The 17,500-nt window shown below is 42.4% G+C and overlaps 1 protein-coding gene across 1 annotated transcript in view; it reads right to left on the bottom strand.

The window, feature by feature from the left end:
* Nucleotides 1-14,803, bottom strand: part of LOC308324391 (uncharacterized protein) — a gene marked incomplete at its 3' end in the record, with an annotated part of 21,091 nt that extends 6,288 nt beyond the window's left edge. The window contains exon 1 of the mRNA XM_080776435.1: nucleotides 14,306-14,803. Within this exon, the coding sequence (XP_080632561.1) occupies nucleotides 14,306-14,782 (477 nt within the window). The 5' untranslated portion in view covers nucleotides 14,783-14,803. The remainder of the gene's footprint in view (nucleotides 1-14,305) is intronic.
* Between the last annotated feature and the right edge of the window lie 2,697 nt (nucleotides 14,804-17,500).

The following is a 17,500-nucleotide window of genomic DNA, read 5'->3' as shown; positions in this document are numbered from 1 at the left end:
GCCTGGTTCATTCTGCACCTGAGTGAGTCCTACACCTACAGAACCACACAAATGAGTCCCGACCCACTGTTTGGGAACCACATGGAGGCGTGCATATTGATTGAAAAGTTTATTTCAGACACAATGGGTCCATATACAAACAACAGGGAAAAACAAGACAGTAAAAACAAAACAACACAGAGATAGCCTACTGTATGTATCAGGCTATTTTCACTATACTATACATTCACAGACAAAAACTAACTTTGCCCCTTTTGAGACATTAAAGCGTAGATTAGATTAGACTGTATTGTCCCAGTGTTTGTTGTCACAGCCTGTAGTTCAACAGAAACACATAAGAAACGGTAGCACGTATACAACACAACATGATACTGTAAAGATAATACAAAGAATCTAAATACATCCATAATTGCTATAACGCACAACATGTGGCAGTTTGTTTAATGCTGAAATGACAGAGTGGGCGGGGGGGAGAGAGAGAGAAACTGTGAAAGTTCATCTCCGGACAGATGACATTCTTATGAAGTGATGTTTGGCGCGGTGATGATCAGTGTCATTTGCTCTTGTCAGCGCTACTACTATTACTCTAGGTGTGAAAGGTCTCCGTCACTCATGACTGACTGACAGTCTGTGTGTAGGAAGGCTTAGCTTCACCTCACGTTACCTCTCCACTCCTCAGATTAGCATACGAACTGAGACAAGGCAATGACATTATTTTGTAGGCTATCGCACGTTGTTTCAACAACAAGGTACTATACCTTGGCTTTTAAAGGAGAATTCCATACTAAAAGGCTTTCTTACCTTTCTTTGTAGTTGTTACATCCCCACCAAAGAGGTCCAGGTGTTATTTTGTGCAAAAGCTCCTTATTGGCTGTTTCCCCTACCATAAGCCCTAAATGAATTGCATTTAATTGAATGGGGCTATGGGGTGTTGTGCTAATTCGCTTATTTCCATCGCTCAAAAAAAAAAAAAAGTATATATCCTCTCTTCATAATGTAAATAATAACCCAAGCGGCACACTTTACTACTTCTTTCGATGGAAATAAGCGAATTAGCACAACACCCCATACATCCCATTCAATTCAATGCAATTCATTTAGGGCTTATGGTAGGGGAAATAGCCAATAAGGAGCTTTTGCACAAAATAACACCTGGACCTCTTTGGTGGGGACGTAACAACTACAAAGAAAGGTAAGAAAGCCTTTTAGTATTCTCCTTTAACCCCGCTTGAGTTCCTTCGGTCCTTGTATTATGTTTTGTCTCACTGGTGACGCTGATGCTTTTCTGTTGTTTTTCTGTAAATGTGTCTCAGTTGATTTCACTGTTTGTACTTTGTTTTCTCGCTGTTGTTGTTCTGTGTGGTAGCTTTAGTGCTGTTGTTGTTCTGTGTGGTAGCTTTAGTGCTGTTGTTGTTCTGTGTGGTAGCTTTAGTGCTGTTGTTGTTCTGTGTGGTAGCTTTAGTGCTGTTGTTATTCTGTGTGGTAGCTTTAGTGCTGTTGTTGTTCTGTGTGGTAGCTTTAGTGCTGTTGTTATTCTGTGTGGTAGCTTTAGTGTTGTTATTCTGTGTGGTAGCTTTAGTGCTGTTGTTGTTCTGTGTGGTAGCTTTAGTGCTGTTGTTGTTCTGTGTGGTAGCTTTAGTGCTGTTGTTGTTCTGTGTGGTAGCTTTAGTGCTGTTGTTGTTCTGTGTGGTAGCTTTAGTGCTGTTGTTGTTCTGTGTGGTAGCTTTAGTGCTGTTGCTGTTCTGTGTGGTAGCTTTAGTGCTGTTGTTGTTCTGTGTGGTAGCTTTAGTGCTGTTGTTGTTCTGTGTGGTAGCTTTAGTGCTGTTGTTGTTCTGTGTGGTAGCTTTAGTGCTGTTGTTATTCTGTGTGGTAGCTTTAGTGCTGTTGTTATTCTGTGTGGTAGCTTTAGTGCTGTTGTTGTTCTGTGTGGTAGCTTTAGTGCTGTTGTTGTTCTGTGTGGTAGCTTTAGTGCTGTTGTTGTTCTGTGTGGTAGCTTTAGTGCTGTTGTTGTTCTGTGTGGTAGCTTTAGTGCTGTTGTTGTTCTGTGTGGTAGCTTTAGTGCTGTTGTTGTTCTGTGTGGTAGCTTTAGTGCTGTTGTTGTTCTGTGTGGTAGCTTTAGTGTTGTTATTCTGTGTGGTAGCTTTAGTGTTGTTATTCTGTGTGGTAGCTTTAGTGCTGTTGTTGTTCTGTGTGGTAGCTTTAGTGCTGTTGTTGTTCTGTGTGGTAGCTTTAGTGCTGTTGTTATTCTGTGTGGTAGCTTTAGTGTTGTTATTCTGTGTGGTAGCTTTAGTGCTGTTGTTGTTCTGTGTGGTAGCTTTAGTGCTGTTGTTGTTCTGTGTGGTAGCTTTAGTGTTGTTGTTATTCTGTGTGGTAGCTTTAGTGTTGTTGTTATTCTGTGTGGTAGCTTTAGTGTTGTTATTCTGTGTGGTAGCTTTAGTGCTGTTGTTGTTCTGTGTGGTAGCTTTAGTGCTGTTGTTGTTCTGTGTGGTAGCTTTAGTGCTGTTGTTGTTCTGTGTGGTAGCTTTAGTGCTGTTGTTATTCTGTGTGGTAGCTTTAGTGTTGTTATTCTGTGTGGTAGCTTTAGTGCTGTTGTTGTTCTGTGTGGTAGCTTTAGTGTTGTTGTTGTTCTGTGTGGTAGCTTTAGTGCTGTTGTTGTTCTGTGTGGTAGCTTTAGTGCTGTTGTTGTTCTGTGTGGTAGCTTTAGTGCTGTTGTTGTTCTGTGTGGTAGCTTTAGTGTTGTTGTTGTTCTGTGTGGTAGCTTTAGTGCTGTTGTTGTTCTGTGTGGTAGCTTTAGTGCTGTTGTTGTTCTGTGTGGTAGCTTTAGTGTTGTTGTTATTCTGTGTGGTAGCTTTAGTGTTGTTATTCTGTGTGGTAGCTTTAGTGCTGTTGTTGTTCTGTGTGGTAGCTTTAGTGCTGTTGTTGTTCTGTGTGGTAGCTTTAGTGCTGTTGTTGTTCTGTGTGGTAGCTTTAGTGTTGTTGTTATTCTGTGTGGTAGCTTTAGTGTTGTTATTCTGTGTGGTAGCTTTAGTGCTGTTGTTGTTCTGTGTGGTAGCTTTAGTGTTGTTGTTATTCTGTGTGGTAGCTTTAGTGTTGTTATTCTGTGTGGTAGCTTTAGTGCTGTTGTTATTCTGTGTGGTAGCTTTAGTGCTGTTGTTGTTCTGTGTGGTAGCTTTAGTGCTGTTGTTGTTCTGTGTGGTAGCTTTAGTGCTGTTGTTATTCTGTGTGGTAGCTTTAGTGCTGTTGTTATTCTGTGTGGTAGCTTTAGTGCTGTTGTTGTTCTGTGTGGTAGCTTTAGTGCTGTTGTTGTTCTGTGTGGTAGCTTTAGTGCTGTTGTTGTTCTGTGTGGTAGCTTTAGTGCTGTTGTTATTCTGTGTGGTAGCTTTAGTGCTGTTGTTGTTCTGTGTGGTAGCTTTAGTGCTGTTGTTGTTCTGTGTGGTAGCTTTAGTGCTGTTGTTATTCTGTGTGGTAGCTTTAGTGCTGTTGTTGTTCTGTGTGGTAGCTTTAGTGCTGTTGTTGTTCTGTGTGGTAGCTTTAGTGCTGTTGTTGTTCTGTGTTGTAGCTTTAGTGCTGTTGTTGTTCTGTGTGGTAGCTTTAGTGCTGTTGTTGTTCTGTGTGGTAGCTTTAGTGCTGTTGTTGTTCTGTGTGGTAGCTTTAGTGTTGTTATTCTGTGTGGTAGCTTTAGTGCTGTTGTTATTCTGTGTGGTAGCTTTAGTGTTGTTATTCTGTGTGGTAGCTTTAGTGCTGTTGTTGTTCTGTGTGGTAGCTTTAGTGCTGTTGTTGTTCTGTGTGGTAGCTTTAGTGCTGTTGCTGTTCTGTGTGGTAGCTTTAGTGCTGTTGCTGTTCTGTGTGGTAGCTTTAGTGCTGTTGTTATTCTGTGTGGTAGCTTTAGTGCTGTTGTTGTTCTGTGTGGTAGCTTTAGTGCTGTTGTTGTTCTGTGTGGTAGCTTTAGTGTTGTTGTTATTCTGTGTGGTAGCTTTAGTGCTGTTGTTATTCTGTGTGGTAGCTTTAGTGCTGTTGTTATTCTGTGTGGTAGCTTTAGTGCTGTTGCTGTTCTGTGTGGTAGCTTTAGTGCTGTTGCTGTTCTGTGTGGTAGCTTTAGTGCTGTTGTTGTTCTGTGTGGTAGCTTTAGTGCTGTTGTTGTTCTGTGTGGTAGCTTTAGTGCTGTTGTTATTCTGTGTGGTAGCTTTAGTGCTGTTGTTATTCTGTGTGGTAGCTTTAGTGCTGTTGTTGTTCTGTGTGGTAGCTTTAGTGCTGTTGTTGTTCTGTGTGGTAGCTTTAGTGTTGTTGTTATTCTGTGTGGTAGCTTTAGTGCTGTTGTTATTCTGTGTGGTAGCTTTAGTGCTGTTGTTATTCTGTGTGGTAGCTTTAGTGCTGTTGTTATTCTGTGTGGTAGCTTTAGTGCTGTTGTTATTCTGTGTGGTAGCTTTAGTGCTGTTGTTATTCTGTGTGGTAGCTTTAGTGTTGTTGTTCTGTGTGGTAGCTTTAGTGTTGTTGTTATTCTGTGTGGTAGCTTTAGTGCTGTTGTTATTCTGTGTGGTAGCTTTAGTGTTGTTATTCTGTGTGGTAGCTTTAGTGCTGTTGTTGTTCTGTGTGGTAGCTTTAGTGCTGTTGTTGTTCTGTGTGGTAGCTTTAGTGCTGTTGTTGTTCTGTGTGGTAGCTTTAGTGCTGTTGTTGTTCTGTGTGGTAGCTTTAGTGCTGTTGTTATTCTGTGTGGTAGCTTTAGTGTTGTTATTCTGTGTGGTAGCTTTAGTGCTGTTGTTGTTCTGTGTGGTAGCTTTAGTGCTGTTGTTGTTCTGTGTGGTAGCTTTAGTGTTGTTATTCTGTGTGGTAGCTTTAGTGCTGTTGTTGTTCTGTGTGGTAGCTTTAGTGCTGTTGTTGTTCTGTGTGGTAGCTTTAGTGCTGTTGTTGTTCTGTGTGGTAGCTTTAGTGCTGTTGTTGTTCTGTGTGGTAGCTTTAGTGCTGTTGTTGTTCTGTGTGGTAGCTTTAGTGCTGTTGTTGTTCTGTGTGGTAGCTTTAGTGCTGTTGTTGTTCTGTGTGGTAGCTTTAGTGTTGTTATTCTGTGTGGTAGCTTTAGTGTTGTTATTCTGTGTGGTAGCTTTAGTGTTGTTGTTATTCTGTGTGGTAGCTTTAGTGTTGTTGTTCTGTGTGGTAGCTTTAGTGCTGTTGTTGTTCTGTGTGGTAGCTTTAGTGCTGTTGTTGTTCTGTGTGGTAGCTTTAGTGTTGTTGTTGTTCTGTGTGGTAGCTTTAGTGCTGTTGTTGTTCTGTGTGGTAGCTTTAGTGCTGTTGTTATTCTGTGTGGTAGCTTTAGTGTTGTTATTCTGTGTGGTAGCTTTAGTGCTGTTGTTGTTCTGTGTGGTAGCTTTAGTGCTGTTGTTGTTCTGTGTGGTAGCTTTAGTGCTGTTGCTGTTCTGTGTGGTAGCTTTAGTGCTGTTGTTGTTCTGTGTGGTAGCTTTAGTGCTGTTGTTATTCTGTGTGGTAGCTTTAGTGCTGTTGTTCTGTGTGGTAGCTTTAGTGCTGTTGTTATTCTGTGTGGTAGCTTTAGTGTTGTTATTCTGTGTGGTAGCTTTAGTGCTGTTGTTGTTCTGTGTGGTAGCTTTAGTGCTGTTGTTGTTCTGTGTGGTAGCTTTAGTGCTGTTGTTGTTCTGTGTGGTAGCTTTAGTGCTGTTGTTCTGTGTGGTAGCTTTAGTGCTGTTGTTATTCTGTGTGGTAGCTTTAGTGTTGTTATTCTGTGTGGTAGCTTTAGTGCTGTTGTTGTTCTGTGTGGTAGCTTTAGTGCTGTTGTTGTTCTGTGTGGTAGCTTTAGTGCTGTTGTTGTTCTGTGTGGTAGCTTTAGTGCTGTTGTTATTCTGTGTGGTAGCTTTAGTGCTGTTGTTCTGTGTGGTAGCTTTAGTGCTGTTGTTATTCTGTGTGGTAGCTTTAGTGTTGTTATTCTGTGTGGTAGCTTTAGTGCTGTTGTTGTTCTGTGTGGTAGCTTTAGTGCTGTTGTTGTTCTGTGTGGTAGCTTTAGTGCTGTTGTTGTTCTGTGTGGTAGCTTTAGTGCTGTTGTTGTTCTGTGTGGTAGCTTTAGTGCTGTTGTTGTTCTGTGTGGTAGCTTTAGTGCTGTTGTTGTTCTGTGTGGTAGCTTTAGTGCTGTTGCTGTTCTGTGTGGTAGCTTTAGTGTTGTTATTCTGTGTGGTAGCTTTAGTGCTGTTGTTGTTCTGTGTGGTAGCTTTAGTGCTGTTGTTGTTCTGTGTGGTAGCTTTAGTGCTGTTGTTGTTCTGTGTGGTAGCTTTAGTGCTGTTGTTATTCTGTGTGGTAGCTTTAGTGCTGTTGTTATTCTGTGTGGTAGCTTTAGTGTTGTTATTCTGTGTGGTAGCTTTAGTGCTGTTGTTGTTCTGTGTGGTAGCTTTAGTGTTGTTATTCTGTGTGGTAGCTTTAGTGCTGTTGTTATTCTGTGTGGTAGCTTTAGTGCTGTTGTTGTTCTGTGTGGTAGCTTTAGTGCTGTTGTTGTTCTGTGTGGTAGCTTTAGTGCTGTTGTTGTTCTGTGTGGTAGCTTTAGTGCTGTTGTTGTTCTGTGTGGTAGCTTTAGTGCTGTTGTTGTTCTGTGTGGTAGCTTTAGTGCTGTTGTTGTTCTGTGTGGTAGCTTTAGTGCTGTTGTTATTCTGTGTGGTAGCTTTAGTGCTGTTGTTATTCTGTGTGGTAGCTTTAGTGTTGTTATTCTGTGTGGTAGCTTTAGTGCTGTTGTTGTTCTGTGTGGTAGCTTTAGTGCTGTTGTTGTTCTGTGTGGTAGCTTTAGTGCTGTTGCTGTTCTGTGTGGTAGCTTTAGTGCTGTTGTTGTTCTGTGTGGTAGCTTTAGTGCTGTTGTTATTCTGTGTGGTAGCTTTAGTGCTGTTGTTATTCTGTGTGGTAGCTTTAGTGCTGTTGTTGTTCTGTGTGGTAGCTTTAGTGCTGTTGTTGTTCTGTGTGGTAGCTTTAGTGTTGTTATTCTGTGTGGTAGCTTTAGTGCTGTTGTTATTCTGTGTGGTAGCTTTAGTGCTGTTGTTGTTCTGTGTGGTAGCTTTAGTGCTGTTGTTGTTCTGTGTGGTAGCTTTAGTGCTGTTGTTGTTCTGTGTGGTAGCTTTAGTGCTGTTGTTGTTCTGTGTGGTAGCTTTAGTGCTGTTGTTATTCTGTGTGGTAGCTTTAGTGTTGTTATTCTGTGTGGTAGCTTTAGTGTTGTTATTCTGTGTGGTAGCTTTAGTGTTGTTGTTCTGTGTGGTAGCTTTAGTGCTGTTGTTGTTCTGTGTGGTAGCTTTAGTGCTGTTGTTGTTCTGTGTGGTAGCTTTAGTGCTGTTGTTGTTCTGTGTGGTAGCTTTAGTGCTGTTGTTGTTCTGTGTGGTAGCTTTAGTGCTGTTGTTGTTCTGTGTGGTAGCTTTAGTGCTGTTGTTGTTCTGTGTGGTAGCTTTAGTGCTGTTGTTGTTCTGTGTGGTAGCTTTAGTGTTGTTATTCTGTGTGGTAGCTTTAGTGCTGTTGTTGTTCTGTGTGGTAGCTTTAGTGCTGTTGTTGTTCTGTGTGGTAGCTTTAGTGTTGTTGTTCTGTGTGGTAGCTTTAGTGCTGTTGTTATTCTGTGTGGTAGCTTTAGTGTTGTTATTCTGTGTGGTAGCTTTAGTGCTGTTGTTGTTCTGTGTGGTAGCTTTAGTGTTGTTGTTCTGTGTGGTAGCTTTAGTGCTGTTGTTATTCTGTGTGGTAGCTTTAGTGTTGTTGTTCTGTGTGGTAGCTTTAGTGTTGTTGTTCTGTGTGGTAGCTTTAGTGCTGTTGTTGTTCTGTGTGGTAGCTTTAGTGTTGTTGTTCTGTGTGGTAGCTTTAGTGCTGTTGTTATTCTGTGTGGTAGCTTTAGTGTTGTTATTCTGTGTGGTAGCTTTAGTGCTGTTGTTATTCTGTGTGGTAGCTTTAGTGCTGTTGTTGTTCTGTGTGGTAGCTTTAGTGCTGTTGTTATTCTGTGTGGTAGCTTTAGTGCTGTTGTTGTTCTGTGTGGTAGCTTTAGTGCTGTTGTTGTTCTGTGTGGTAGCTTTAGTGCTGTTGTTATTCTGTGTGGTAGCTTTAGTGCTGTTGTTGTTCTGTGTGGTAGCTTTAGTGCTGTTGTTATTCTGTGTGGTAGCTTTAGTGCTGTTGTTGTTCTGTGTGGTAGCTTTAGTGCTGTTGTTGTTCTGTGTGGTAGCTTTAGTGCTGTTGTTGTTCTGTGTGGTAGCTTTAGTGTTGTTATTCTGTGTGGTAGCTTTAGTGCTGTTGTTGTTCTGTGTGGTAGCTTTAGTGCTGTTGTTGTTCTGTGTGGTAGCTTTAGTGTTGTTGTTCTGTGTGGTAGCTTTAGTGCTGTTGTTATTCTGTGTGGTAGCTTTAGTGTTGTTATTCTGTGTGGTAGCTTTAGTGCTGTTGTTGTTCTGTGTGGTAGCTTTAGTGTTGTTGTTCTGTGTGGTAGCTTTAGTGCTGTTGTTATTCTGTGTGGTAGCTTTAGTGTTGTTGTTCTGTGTGGTAGCTTTAGTGTTGTTGTTCTGTGTGGTAGCTTTAGTGCTGTTGTTATTCTGTGTGGTAGCTTTAGTGCTGTTGTTGTTCTGTGTGGTAGCTTTAGTGTTGTTGTTCTGTGTGGTAGCTTTAGTGCTGTTGTTATTCTGTGTGGTAGCTTTAGTGCTGTTGTTGTTCTGTGTGGTAGCTTTAGTGCTGTTGTTGTTCTGTGTGGTAGCTTTAGTGTTGTTGTTCTGTGTGGTAGCTTTAGTGCTGTTGTTATTCTGTGTGGTAGCTTTAGTGCTGTTGTTGTTCTGTGTGGTAGCTTTAGTGCTGTTGTTATTCTGTGTGGTAGCTTTAGTGCTGTTGTTGTTCTGTGTGGTAGCTTTAGTGCTGTTGTTGTTCTGTGTGGTAGCTTTAGTGTTGTTATTCTGTGTGGTAGCTTTAGTGCTGTTGTTGTTCTGTGTGGTAGCTTTAGTGCTGTTGTTGTTCTGTGTGGTAGCTTTAGTGTTGTTGTTCTGTGTGGTAGCTTTAGTGCTGTTGTTATTCTGTGTGGTAGCTTTAGTGTTGTTATTCTGTGTGGTAGCTTTAGTGCTGTTGTTGTTCTGTGTGGTAGCTTTAGTGTTGTTGTTCTGTGTGGTAGCTTTAGTGCTGTTGTTATTCTGTGTGGTAGCTTTAGTGTTGTTGTTCTGTGTGGTAGCTTTAGTGTTGTTGTTCTGTGTGGTAGCTTTAGTGCTGTTGTTGTTCTGTGTGGTAGCTTTAGTGTTGTTGTTCTGTGTGGTAGCTTTAGTGCTGTTGTTATTCTGTGTGGTAGCTTTAGTGTTGTTATTCTGTGTGGTAGCTTTAGTGCTGTTGTTATTCTGTGTGGTAGCTTTAGTGCTGTTGTTGTTCTGTGTGGTAGCTTTAGTGCTGTTGTTATTCTGTGTGGTAGCTTTAGTGCTGTTGTTGTTCTGTGTGGTAGCTTTAGTGCTGTTGTTATTCTGTGTGGTAGCTTTAGTGCTGTTGTTGTTCTGTGTGGTAGCTTTAGTGCTGTTGTTGTTCTGTGTGGTAGCTTTAGTGCTGTTGCTGTTCTGTGTGGTAGCTTTAGTGCTGTTGTTGTTCTGTGTGGTAGCTTTAGTGCTGTTGCTGTTCTGTGTGGTAGCTTTAGTGCTGTTGCTGTTCTGTGTGGTAGCTTTAGTGTTGTTGTTCTGTGTGGTAGCTTTAGTGCTGTTGTTGTTCTGTGTGGTAGCTTTAGTGCTGTTGTTGTTCTGTGTGGTAGCTTTAGTGCTGTTGTTGTTCTGTGTGGTAGCTTTAGTGCTGTTGTTGTTCTGTGTGGTAGCTTTAGTGCTGTTGTTATTCTGTGTGGTAGCTTTAGTGCTGTTGCTGTTCTGTGTGGTAGCTTTAGTGCTGTTGTTGTTCTGTGTGGTAGCTTTAGTGCTGTTGCTGTTCTGTGTGGTAGCTTTAGTGCTGTTGTTGTTCTGTGTGGTAGCTTTAGTGCTGTTGCTGTTCTGTGTGGTAGCTTTAGTGCTGTTGTTGTTCTGTGTGGTAGCTTTAGTGCTGTTGTTGTTCTGTGTGGTAGCTTTAGTGCTGTTGTTGTTCTGTGTGGTAGCTGTAGTGCATTTGATTTTATTTTCTCCTGTACAGCACTTTGTAAACTCTGAGTTTTGAAACGTGCTATATAAATAAAGTGGATTGGATTGGATTGGATTGGAAGGCAATTCAAACACAATACACATACACAAAACATTAAGCATTGAGACATCGGGCATTAGGTCAGTGCAACCGAAACACATTATAAAAGGACATTTGAATATGAACATGGAACATAAAATAAGAGAGGAAACAAAGATAATAAGTTAACGTTGTAGTTCAGAAGAAATCATAAAGCCCCTGTGAAAAAAAGCTTCTTCTTGTTGTATAGCATACTGTAGTTTTATGATTGTTTGTTGAGTTTGTTCCAGATGTGTGTGGTACAAGAAAGAAAGTTATGAAGTTATGGGTTTGGGTTGAAAAAGTACACCTGGGTTCAGAAATAAGACCTGTTCCAGATGTGTTTTTAGGGAGACCATGGTTTGAAACCGTTAAAGTCTTTTAATCATTTTTCCTTGGCTCCCAAAACACGTTGGAGATCATGGCCATTTTCATGTGAATGAATACAACACATTCTTGTCAAAACTTGTGAGAGGAATGGCCCATGGGAGGATTCAGTCAGTCAGCACATACCACTGAAAACATTGCTTGTCATTAAGTTGATGAAAGATTAATCTCACTCGCGCGCACACACACACACACACACACACACACACACACACACACACACACACACACACACACACACACACACACACACACACACACACACACACACACACACACACACACACATACACGTACGTCTGTTCCCATGCTAGTGGCATATCTACAACCCAGTGTGAAAAGCCTGTGTGAAATTCAGTTTGAGGCCTGATTGTAAACGTAATCAGTTTGCACTTTGTCTCGTGCTTCCCTCCTTTCATGGAACCAACTTTTAGGGTTCTGAACCAATTCATTTTCACTAGAACACTCAGAACTTAACCTGGCCTCACCAGGCTTTCCACCTCCAAGGAAAGCCTGGTCTCTGTTCTGTGAACCGGTCTGGAACGGATGATATGGTTACGTCATGTTGTAGTCATTGTTTTGTAGTCATCAGGATGATATCGTTACGTCATGTTGTAGTATTGTTTTGTAGTCGACAGGATGATATCGCTACGTCATGTTGTAGTATTGTTCTGTAGTCATCAGGATGATATCGTTACGTCATGTTGTAGTATTGTTTTGTAGTCATCAGGATGATATCGTTACGTCATGTTGTAGTATTGTTTTGTAGTCATCAGGATGATATCGTTACGTCATGTTGTAGTATTGTTTTGTAGTCATCAGGATGATATCGTTACGTCATGTTGTAGTATTGTTTTGTAGTCATCAGGATGATATCGTTACGTCATGTTGTAGTATTGTTTTGTAGTCATCAGGATGATATCGTTACGTCATGTTGTAGTATTGTTCTGTAGTCATCAGGATGATATGGTTATGTCATGTTGTAGTATTGTTTTGTAGTCATCAGGATGATATCGTTACGTCATGTTGTAGTATTGTTTTGTAGTCATCAGGATGATATCGTTACGTCATGTTGTAGTATTGTTTTGTAGTCATCAGGATGATATCGTTACGTCATGTTGTAGTATTGTTCTGTAGTCATCAGGATGATATGGTTACGTCATGTTGTAGTATTGTTTTGTAGTCATCAGGATGATATCGTTACGTCATGTTGTAGTATTGTTTTGTAGTCATCAGGATGATATGGTTACGTCATGTTGTAGTATTGTTTTGTAGTCATCAGGATGATATCGTTACGTCATGTTGTAGTATTGTTTTGTAGTCATCAGGATGATATCGTTACGTCATGTTGTAGTATTGTTCTGTAGTCATCAGGATGATATGGTTACGTCATGTTGTAGTATTGTTTTGTAGTCATCAGGATGATATCGTTACGTCATGTTGTAGTATTGTTTTGTAGTCATCAGGATGATATGGTTACGTCATGTTGTAGTATTGTTTTGTAGTCATCAGGATGATATCGTTACGTCATGTTGTAGTATTGTTTTGTAGTCATCAGGATGATATCGTTACGTCATGTTGTAGTATTGTTTTGTAGTCATCAGGATGATATCGTTACGTCATGTTGTAGTATTGTTCTGTAGTCATCAGGATGATATCGTTACGTCATGTTGTAGTATTGTTTTGTAGTCATCAGGATGATATCGTTACGTCATGTTGTAGTATTGTTCTGTAGTCATCAGGATGATATGGTTACGTCATGTTGTAGTATTGTTTTGTAGTCATCAGGATGATATGGTTACGTCATGTTGTAGTATTGTTTTGTAGTCATCAGGATGATATGGTTACGTCATGTTGTAGTATTGTTTTGTAGTCATCAGGATGATATCGTTACGTCATGTTGTAGTATTGTTTTGTAGTCATCAGGATGATATCGTTACGTCATGTTGTAGTATTGTTTTGTAGTCATCAGGATGATATCGTTACGTCATGTTGTAGTATTGTTCTGTAGTCATCAGGATGATATCGTTACGTCATGTTGTAGTATTGTTTTGTAGTCATCAGGATGATATCGTTACGTCATGTTGTAGTATTGTTCTGTAGTCATCAGGATGATATCGTTACGTCATGTTGTAGTATTGTTTTGTAGTCATCAGGATGATATGGTTACGTCATGTTGTAGTATTGTTTTGTAGTCATGATCAGGCAGGAACAGTCAAACGGAACTTCCTTTTCCCTCAAACCGGAAGAATAACAATAAAAGCTCTCGTAGCCTGTAGCTTTTATTGAGAAAAATGGGTTTGAGGGAAAAGGAAGTTCCGGAAGATTGAAGACTACAAAAACAATGACTACAACATGACGTCGTAGCGATATCATCCGCTCCCGACCGGTTCATGAACCCGACATGGAATGGTGCCCCGGGCCTGCCCCAGTTCTGTTTCCATAACTATTGAAACATCTCAGCATTATATAATATTATGTATGGACGGTTTCTCCTGAAATGTCAATAGAGGTGCCAGGCGTTCATTTTACTTTGAGAGTGTAGTACAACAACATGCAAAACAATGGAATGTATTTTGTCCTATAGTTTTCTTTGGAATTAAATGGTGTTCCCCTGATTAAAATGTCTGTGATGTTTGTGGAGCTGGTCCTAAGACAGTTGTCCCAAACTTGCCCCCACAGTAACAAGTTGAGTGTGGTAAAAAGGAGCTTAACACAGTCATACGCGCTGCACAAAAAGCCCCAAACCAGATCTCACAGCATCCTACATGTACAGGCAGATGATGAGCGCTGGCTTGCCTAATTACACCCAATTTGAGTTCAGGCGATGCCGAAGAGGTCTTAAATTCACCTCTTAAATTCATCTCTTAAACCCAGAGACAAAAGGAGGATCTTTATTCTTTAGCTCTTGAGTCAACTGAGACAGGTGTATTAAAAAGGAACCATTGTGGTTAGACCACTGAAACTCACTATTAGGAACAGTGGTAGTTATCTTGTCAGTGTACTGTACCTGCATGGTATAGCTATACGTAGCTACATTACATACATTACAATGTACAGTAGTATAGTAATGCAATACTGTAGATATTCACAGTTCTTTCCAATAATATGTTCCCATGGCAGGGTGTCAAAGCAGAAGGCGTCACACACACACACACACACACACACACACACACACACACACACACACACACGCACACGCACACGCACATGCACACACATGCACACACACACACACACACACACACACACACACACACACACACACACACACACACACAATCTCTTCCAGATATTTTCAGTACAGTTTACCGTGCCAATGTGATCATCATATTGACACTAATTGCAGCCTGTGGAGCCTGATAAGCCCTTATGAGTAAACATGTGTCAGTCAGATTGGAACAACTGACCCAAATAGAAAGATCAGTAATTAATATGCCACACCAGACTGTGTTTATATGGACACTAATGACCTCAGTGAGGGTTGTGACCACCATGCCACCATTCCTGTTCTGTTCTTTAACTATATAGAAGTGCCTATTTGTACGTCTCTAAATGTTTTGATGAATTGAACAAGGTGGACCCTGTTGTAAACAATTAAGTGTAATGCTTAATTGGGTCGTCTGCTCACAGTTAACAGTCTTTGTATTGAGTTTGTGCTGGAAATGTTCTGTAATTCTGCAAACTGTCAATACATATTTCAATCAATCAATGCCGCCCATGGGCCATTGCCCCGTCATCATAACAATAATCATCACTAATAATCATAGCCTACCTTTTGCGCCTGCGCAATGGCCTTCCGGACGACCTCCTTGATGTGCCCGGTGCCCTCCAGGGGCGGCTGCGCGTACACGGTGGCGCGCGTGACGCCGCGGTAGGCGGCCACGTCCGGCCAGCCCAGCTCCAGCCGCGGGACGGACGTGTCGGACAGGTCGGGCCAGTAGTGCGAGGACAGCGGCGCCATGTCGTCGCCTCCTCCGTCCCCCCCCAGCTCCGCGTCCAGCGCGTAAACGGGCTCCGCGCCGGGGTCCCAGCGCGCCGCGCCGTCCTCCAGGTAGCGCAGCTCGGCGTCCGACAGGAAGCCCCGCAGGCCGCGCGCCTTCAGGATCCGGCCGAACGCCTCCGGGCCGTCCCGCAGCAGCGCCTCCAGGGCCAGCCGCTGGTTCTCGCAGTAGAAGAACTCGGGCTTGGCCTCGTGCGTCCGCGGGTTGACGTGGTTGTCGTCCAGACATTGGATCTGTGACAGAGCCATGGTGGTGGTTCAATCAATGAATGATCCCAAGAGTCAAGAGTGTGGAAAACAGTGAGGAAACACAGGAGAAGGGGGGGGGGGGGGGGGGGTAATAGCCTAATAGGCCTAATTAAATCAAACTACGTTCAGTTCAGTTCAGATACTTGGGGTTCAAACTTCAAAGGCGTCTCCACCATAACAGGCTCTCCACGCGCGGTTAAACAAAGTTACGCAGACCGACGCATGCACCAAACTCCTCCTGAAGGTTATAGCTGCTGTTTGGCTGTTTGATGTCAGATATAGAGCCAGATATTGTAGGACAAACGTGTTGCAAATAATATAGGCTAATCCCTGTCTTTGATCGTAATCCTTTTGTTTCGCCATGATGTTCGGGTTAACTCTGGGCCATTATAACTCCGCGGTGCGCAGACTGTCGTCCTCCCCGGCCCTTCCTTCTCCCTCCCGGGAGCGCAGTGAGAGTACAGGAGGGAGGCGCCGCCTGACAGGTGTGACCTGATATGTTTAACGATTAGTACACCTCCGACCGTAGCGTGACGTGTGTGGGGCTCTGTCTGTGCACCAATCCTGTGTGTGTGTGTGTGTGTGTGTGTGTGTGTGTGTGTGTGTGTGTGTGATAGGGAGAGAGAGAGAGAGAGAGGCTCGCTCGCCTCGGGACATCTCGGAGAGACGAGTGGTTGGGAATCTTCAGATTGCTGCCGTGCCAAATACCAAAGGCTTTCACTGCACTCTCGTAAAGTCATCAGCAGGGGAACAGACTGCGTGTGTGTGTGTGTGTGTGTGTGTGTGTGTGTGTGTGTGTGTGTGTGTGTGTGTGTGTGTGTGTGTGTGAGATGGAGAGAGAGAGAAGTATGAGAGGGAGGGGAGGGACTGAAGGAGATAATTATTATAAATGAATAAATAGGCTCTTTTAGAGACAGAGAAAAGGGCACGACACAGAGAGAGTGAGCGTCTTCATAACCAAGTCAAACCAAAAACCATCAGCAGATTTACAGTTTTAGCATCCAGCGTGTCTGTACTGTACTGTACTCTACTGTACATGTATGGTCATGTCTCCCTGTAGTTCTGCCAGGAGCAGCCGCACCCTGCCCAGGCCTGCTCAATACAACAATGTTTATTAATGCACTTCAGGAAAAATTCCAATGCCAGATTATATGGCAGACATTAATGAATACAAAAAAACACCTTTGCGGGATGTTCTTTTCCAATAAAGTTCAGGTTCAGGTTTATTTGTCATGTGTTTGATTGAAATATGTATTAACAGTTTGCAGAATTACAGTACATTTCAAGCACAAACTCAATACAATAAGACTGTTAACTGTGAGTGGACGACCCAATTAAGCATTACACTTGTTTACAACAGGGTCCACATTGTTCAATTCATCATAGCCTACTGTAGATACAGAGTATAAATACATTGAAAATTATTTTGCTCAGAGCACGCTCAGTCTTACATACACAGGACATAAACAAACATCTATAGTGCAAGAAAAAGACAAAAAAACAGAAGAAAAGTGACAAAACAGTGCAACACAGTTCAGGGTCAGCTGTTCAGCAGCCTGACTGCCTGGGGGTAGAAACTGTTACTGAGACGGGTCGGGTGGTACGAGATTTGATGTTCTGGTAGCGCTTTTTGGAAGGGAGTAGTTTGAACAGTATGATGGTTAGTGACCGTAACTTATAGGTGACTCTCTTCTTCATGTTCGGTTTTGATCCGTGCTGATGTTTATTTAACATTTTCGGCACGGACCCAGAATGAGCTGTGGTTCTGTTGGAGTTGAGGCCGCGGCACTCTATATGGACCCTCATGGTCCATTTGGTTTCAGCTGTGGTTCTGTTGGAGTTGAGGGGCTGCACTCTATGGACCCTCATGGTCCATTTGGTTTCAGCTGTGGTTCTGTTGGAGTTGAGGGGCTGGACTCTATATGGACCCTCATGGTCCATTTGGTTTCAGCTGTGGTTCTGTTGTAGTTGAGGGGCTGAACTCTATGGACCCTCATGGTCCATTTGGTTTCAAGCTGTTGTAGTTCTGTTGGAGTTGAGGGGCTGGACTCTATGGACCCTCATGGTCCATTTGGTTTCAGCTGTGGTTCTGTTGGATTTGAGGGGCGGCTGAACTCTATGGACCCTCATGGTCCATTTGGTTTAAAGCTGTGGTTCTGTTGGGGTTGAGGGGCTGCACTCTATGGACCCTCATGGTCCATTTGGTTTCAGCTGTGGTTCTGTTGGGGTTGAGGGGCTGGACTCTATGGACCCTCATGGTCCATTTGGTTTCAGCTGCAGGTTCTGTTGGAGTTGAGGGGCTGCACGGTACTCTTGTCATTGTGACTTAGAACGGCTCACAGAATTCTGACCCACTTAATCGTGCATACGGGGTGTAGGCTAATTACTTTACTATCTGCTTCCCTGAGAGACATGCAGAGTTAAATAGACTTTGCATAAACTTTGCATAAAATGGAAACCAAATGGACCCGGGAGGGTCTCAAGAGCTATAGTTAAATTATTGTTAAAAATCTACAAGAAGTCTACTCTTTAGAGAGAATGTAGAATAATTGCTATTCTGATCAACATTTGCCTGTTATCTCCTATGGAATTCCAATGGAAATATTCTTTAGTTTTGGGCCTGAGAGGCTATAAATCTTATTCAGATGGTGGTCCGTGGCTCAAATGCCCAATTAATAATGGGCCTTGATATAAACTACTGTTCTAGAATTCCTAGAT

Source organism: Protomyctophum bolini (assembly GCF_963924005.1).
Source record: "Protomyctophum bolini genome assembly, chromosome: 11".
NCBI lineage: Eukaryota > Metazoa > Chordata > Actinopteri > Myctophiformes > Myctophidae > Protomyctophum > Protomyctophum bolini.
The sequence above is the reverse complement of the archived record's forward strand: the minus strand, read 5'-3'. Positions and strand labels throughout refer to the sequence as shown.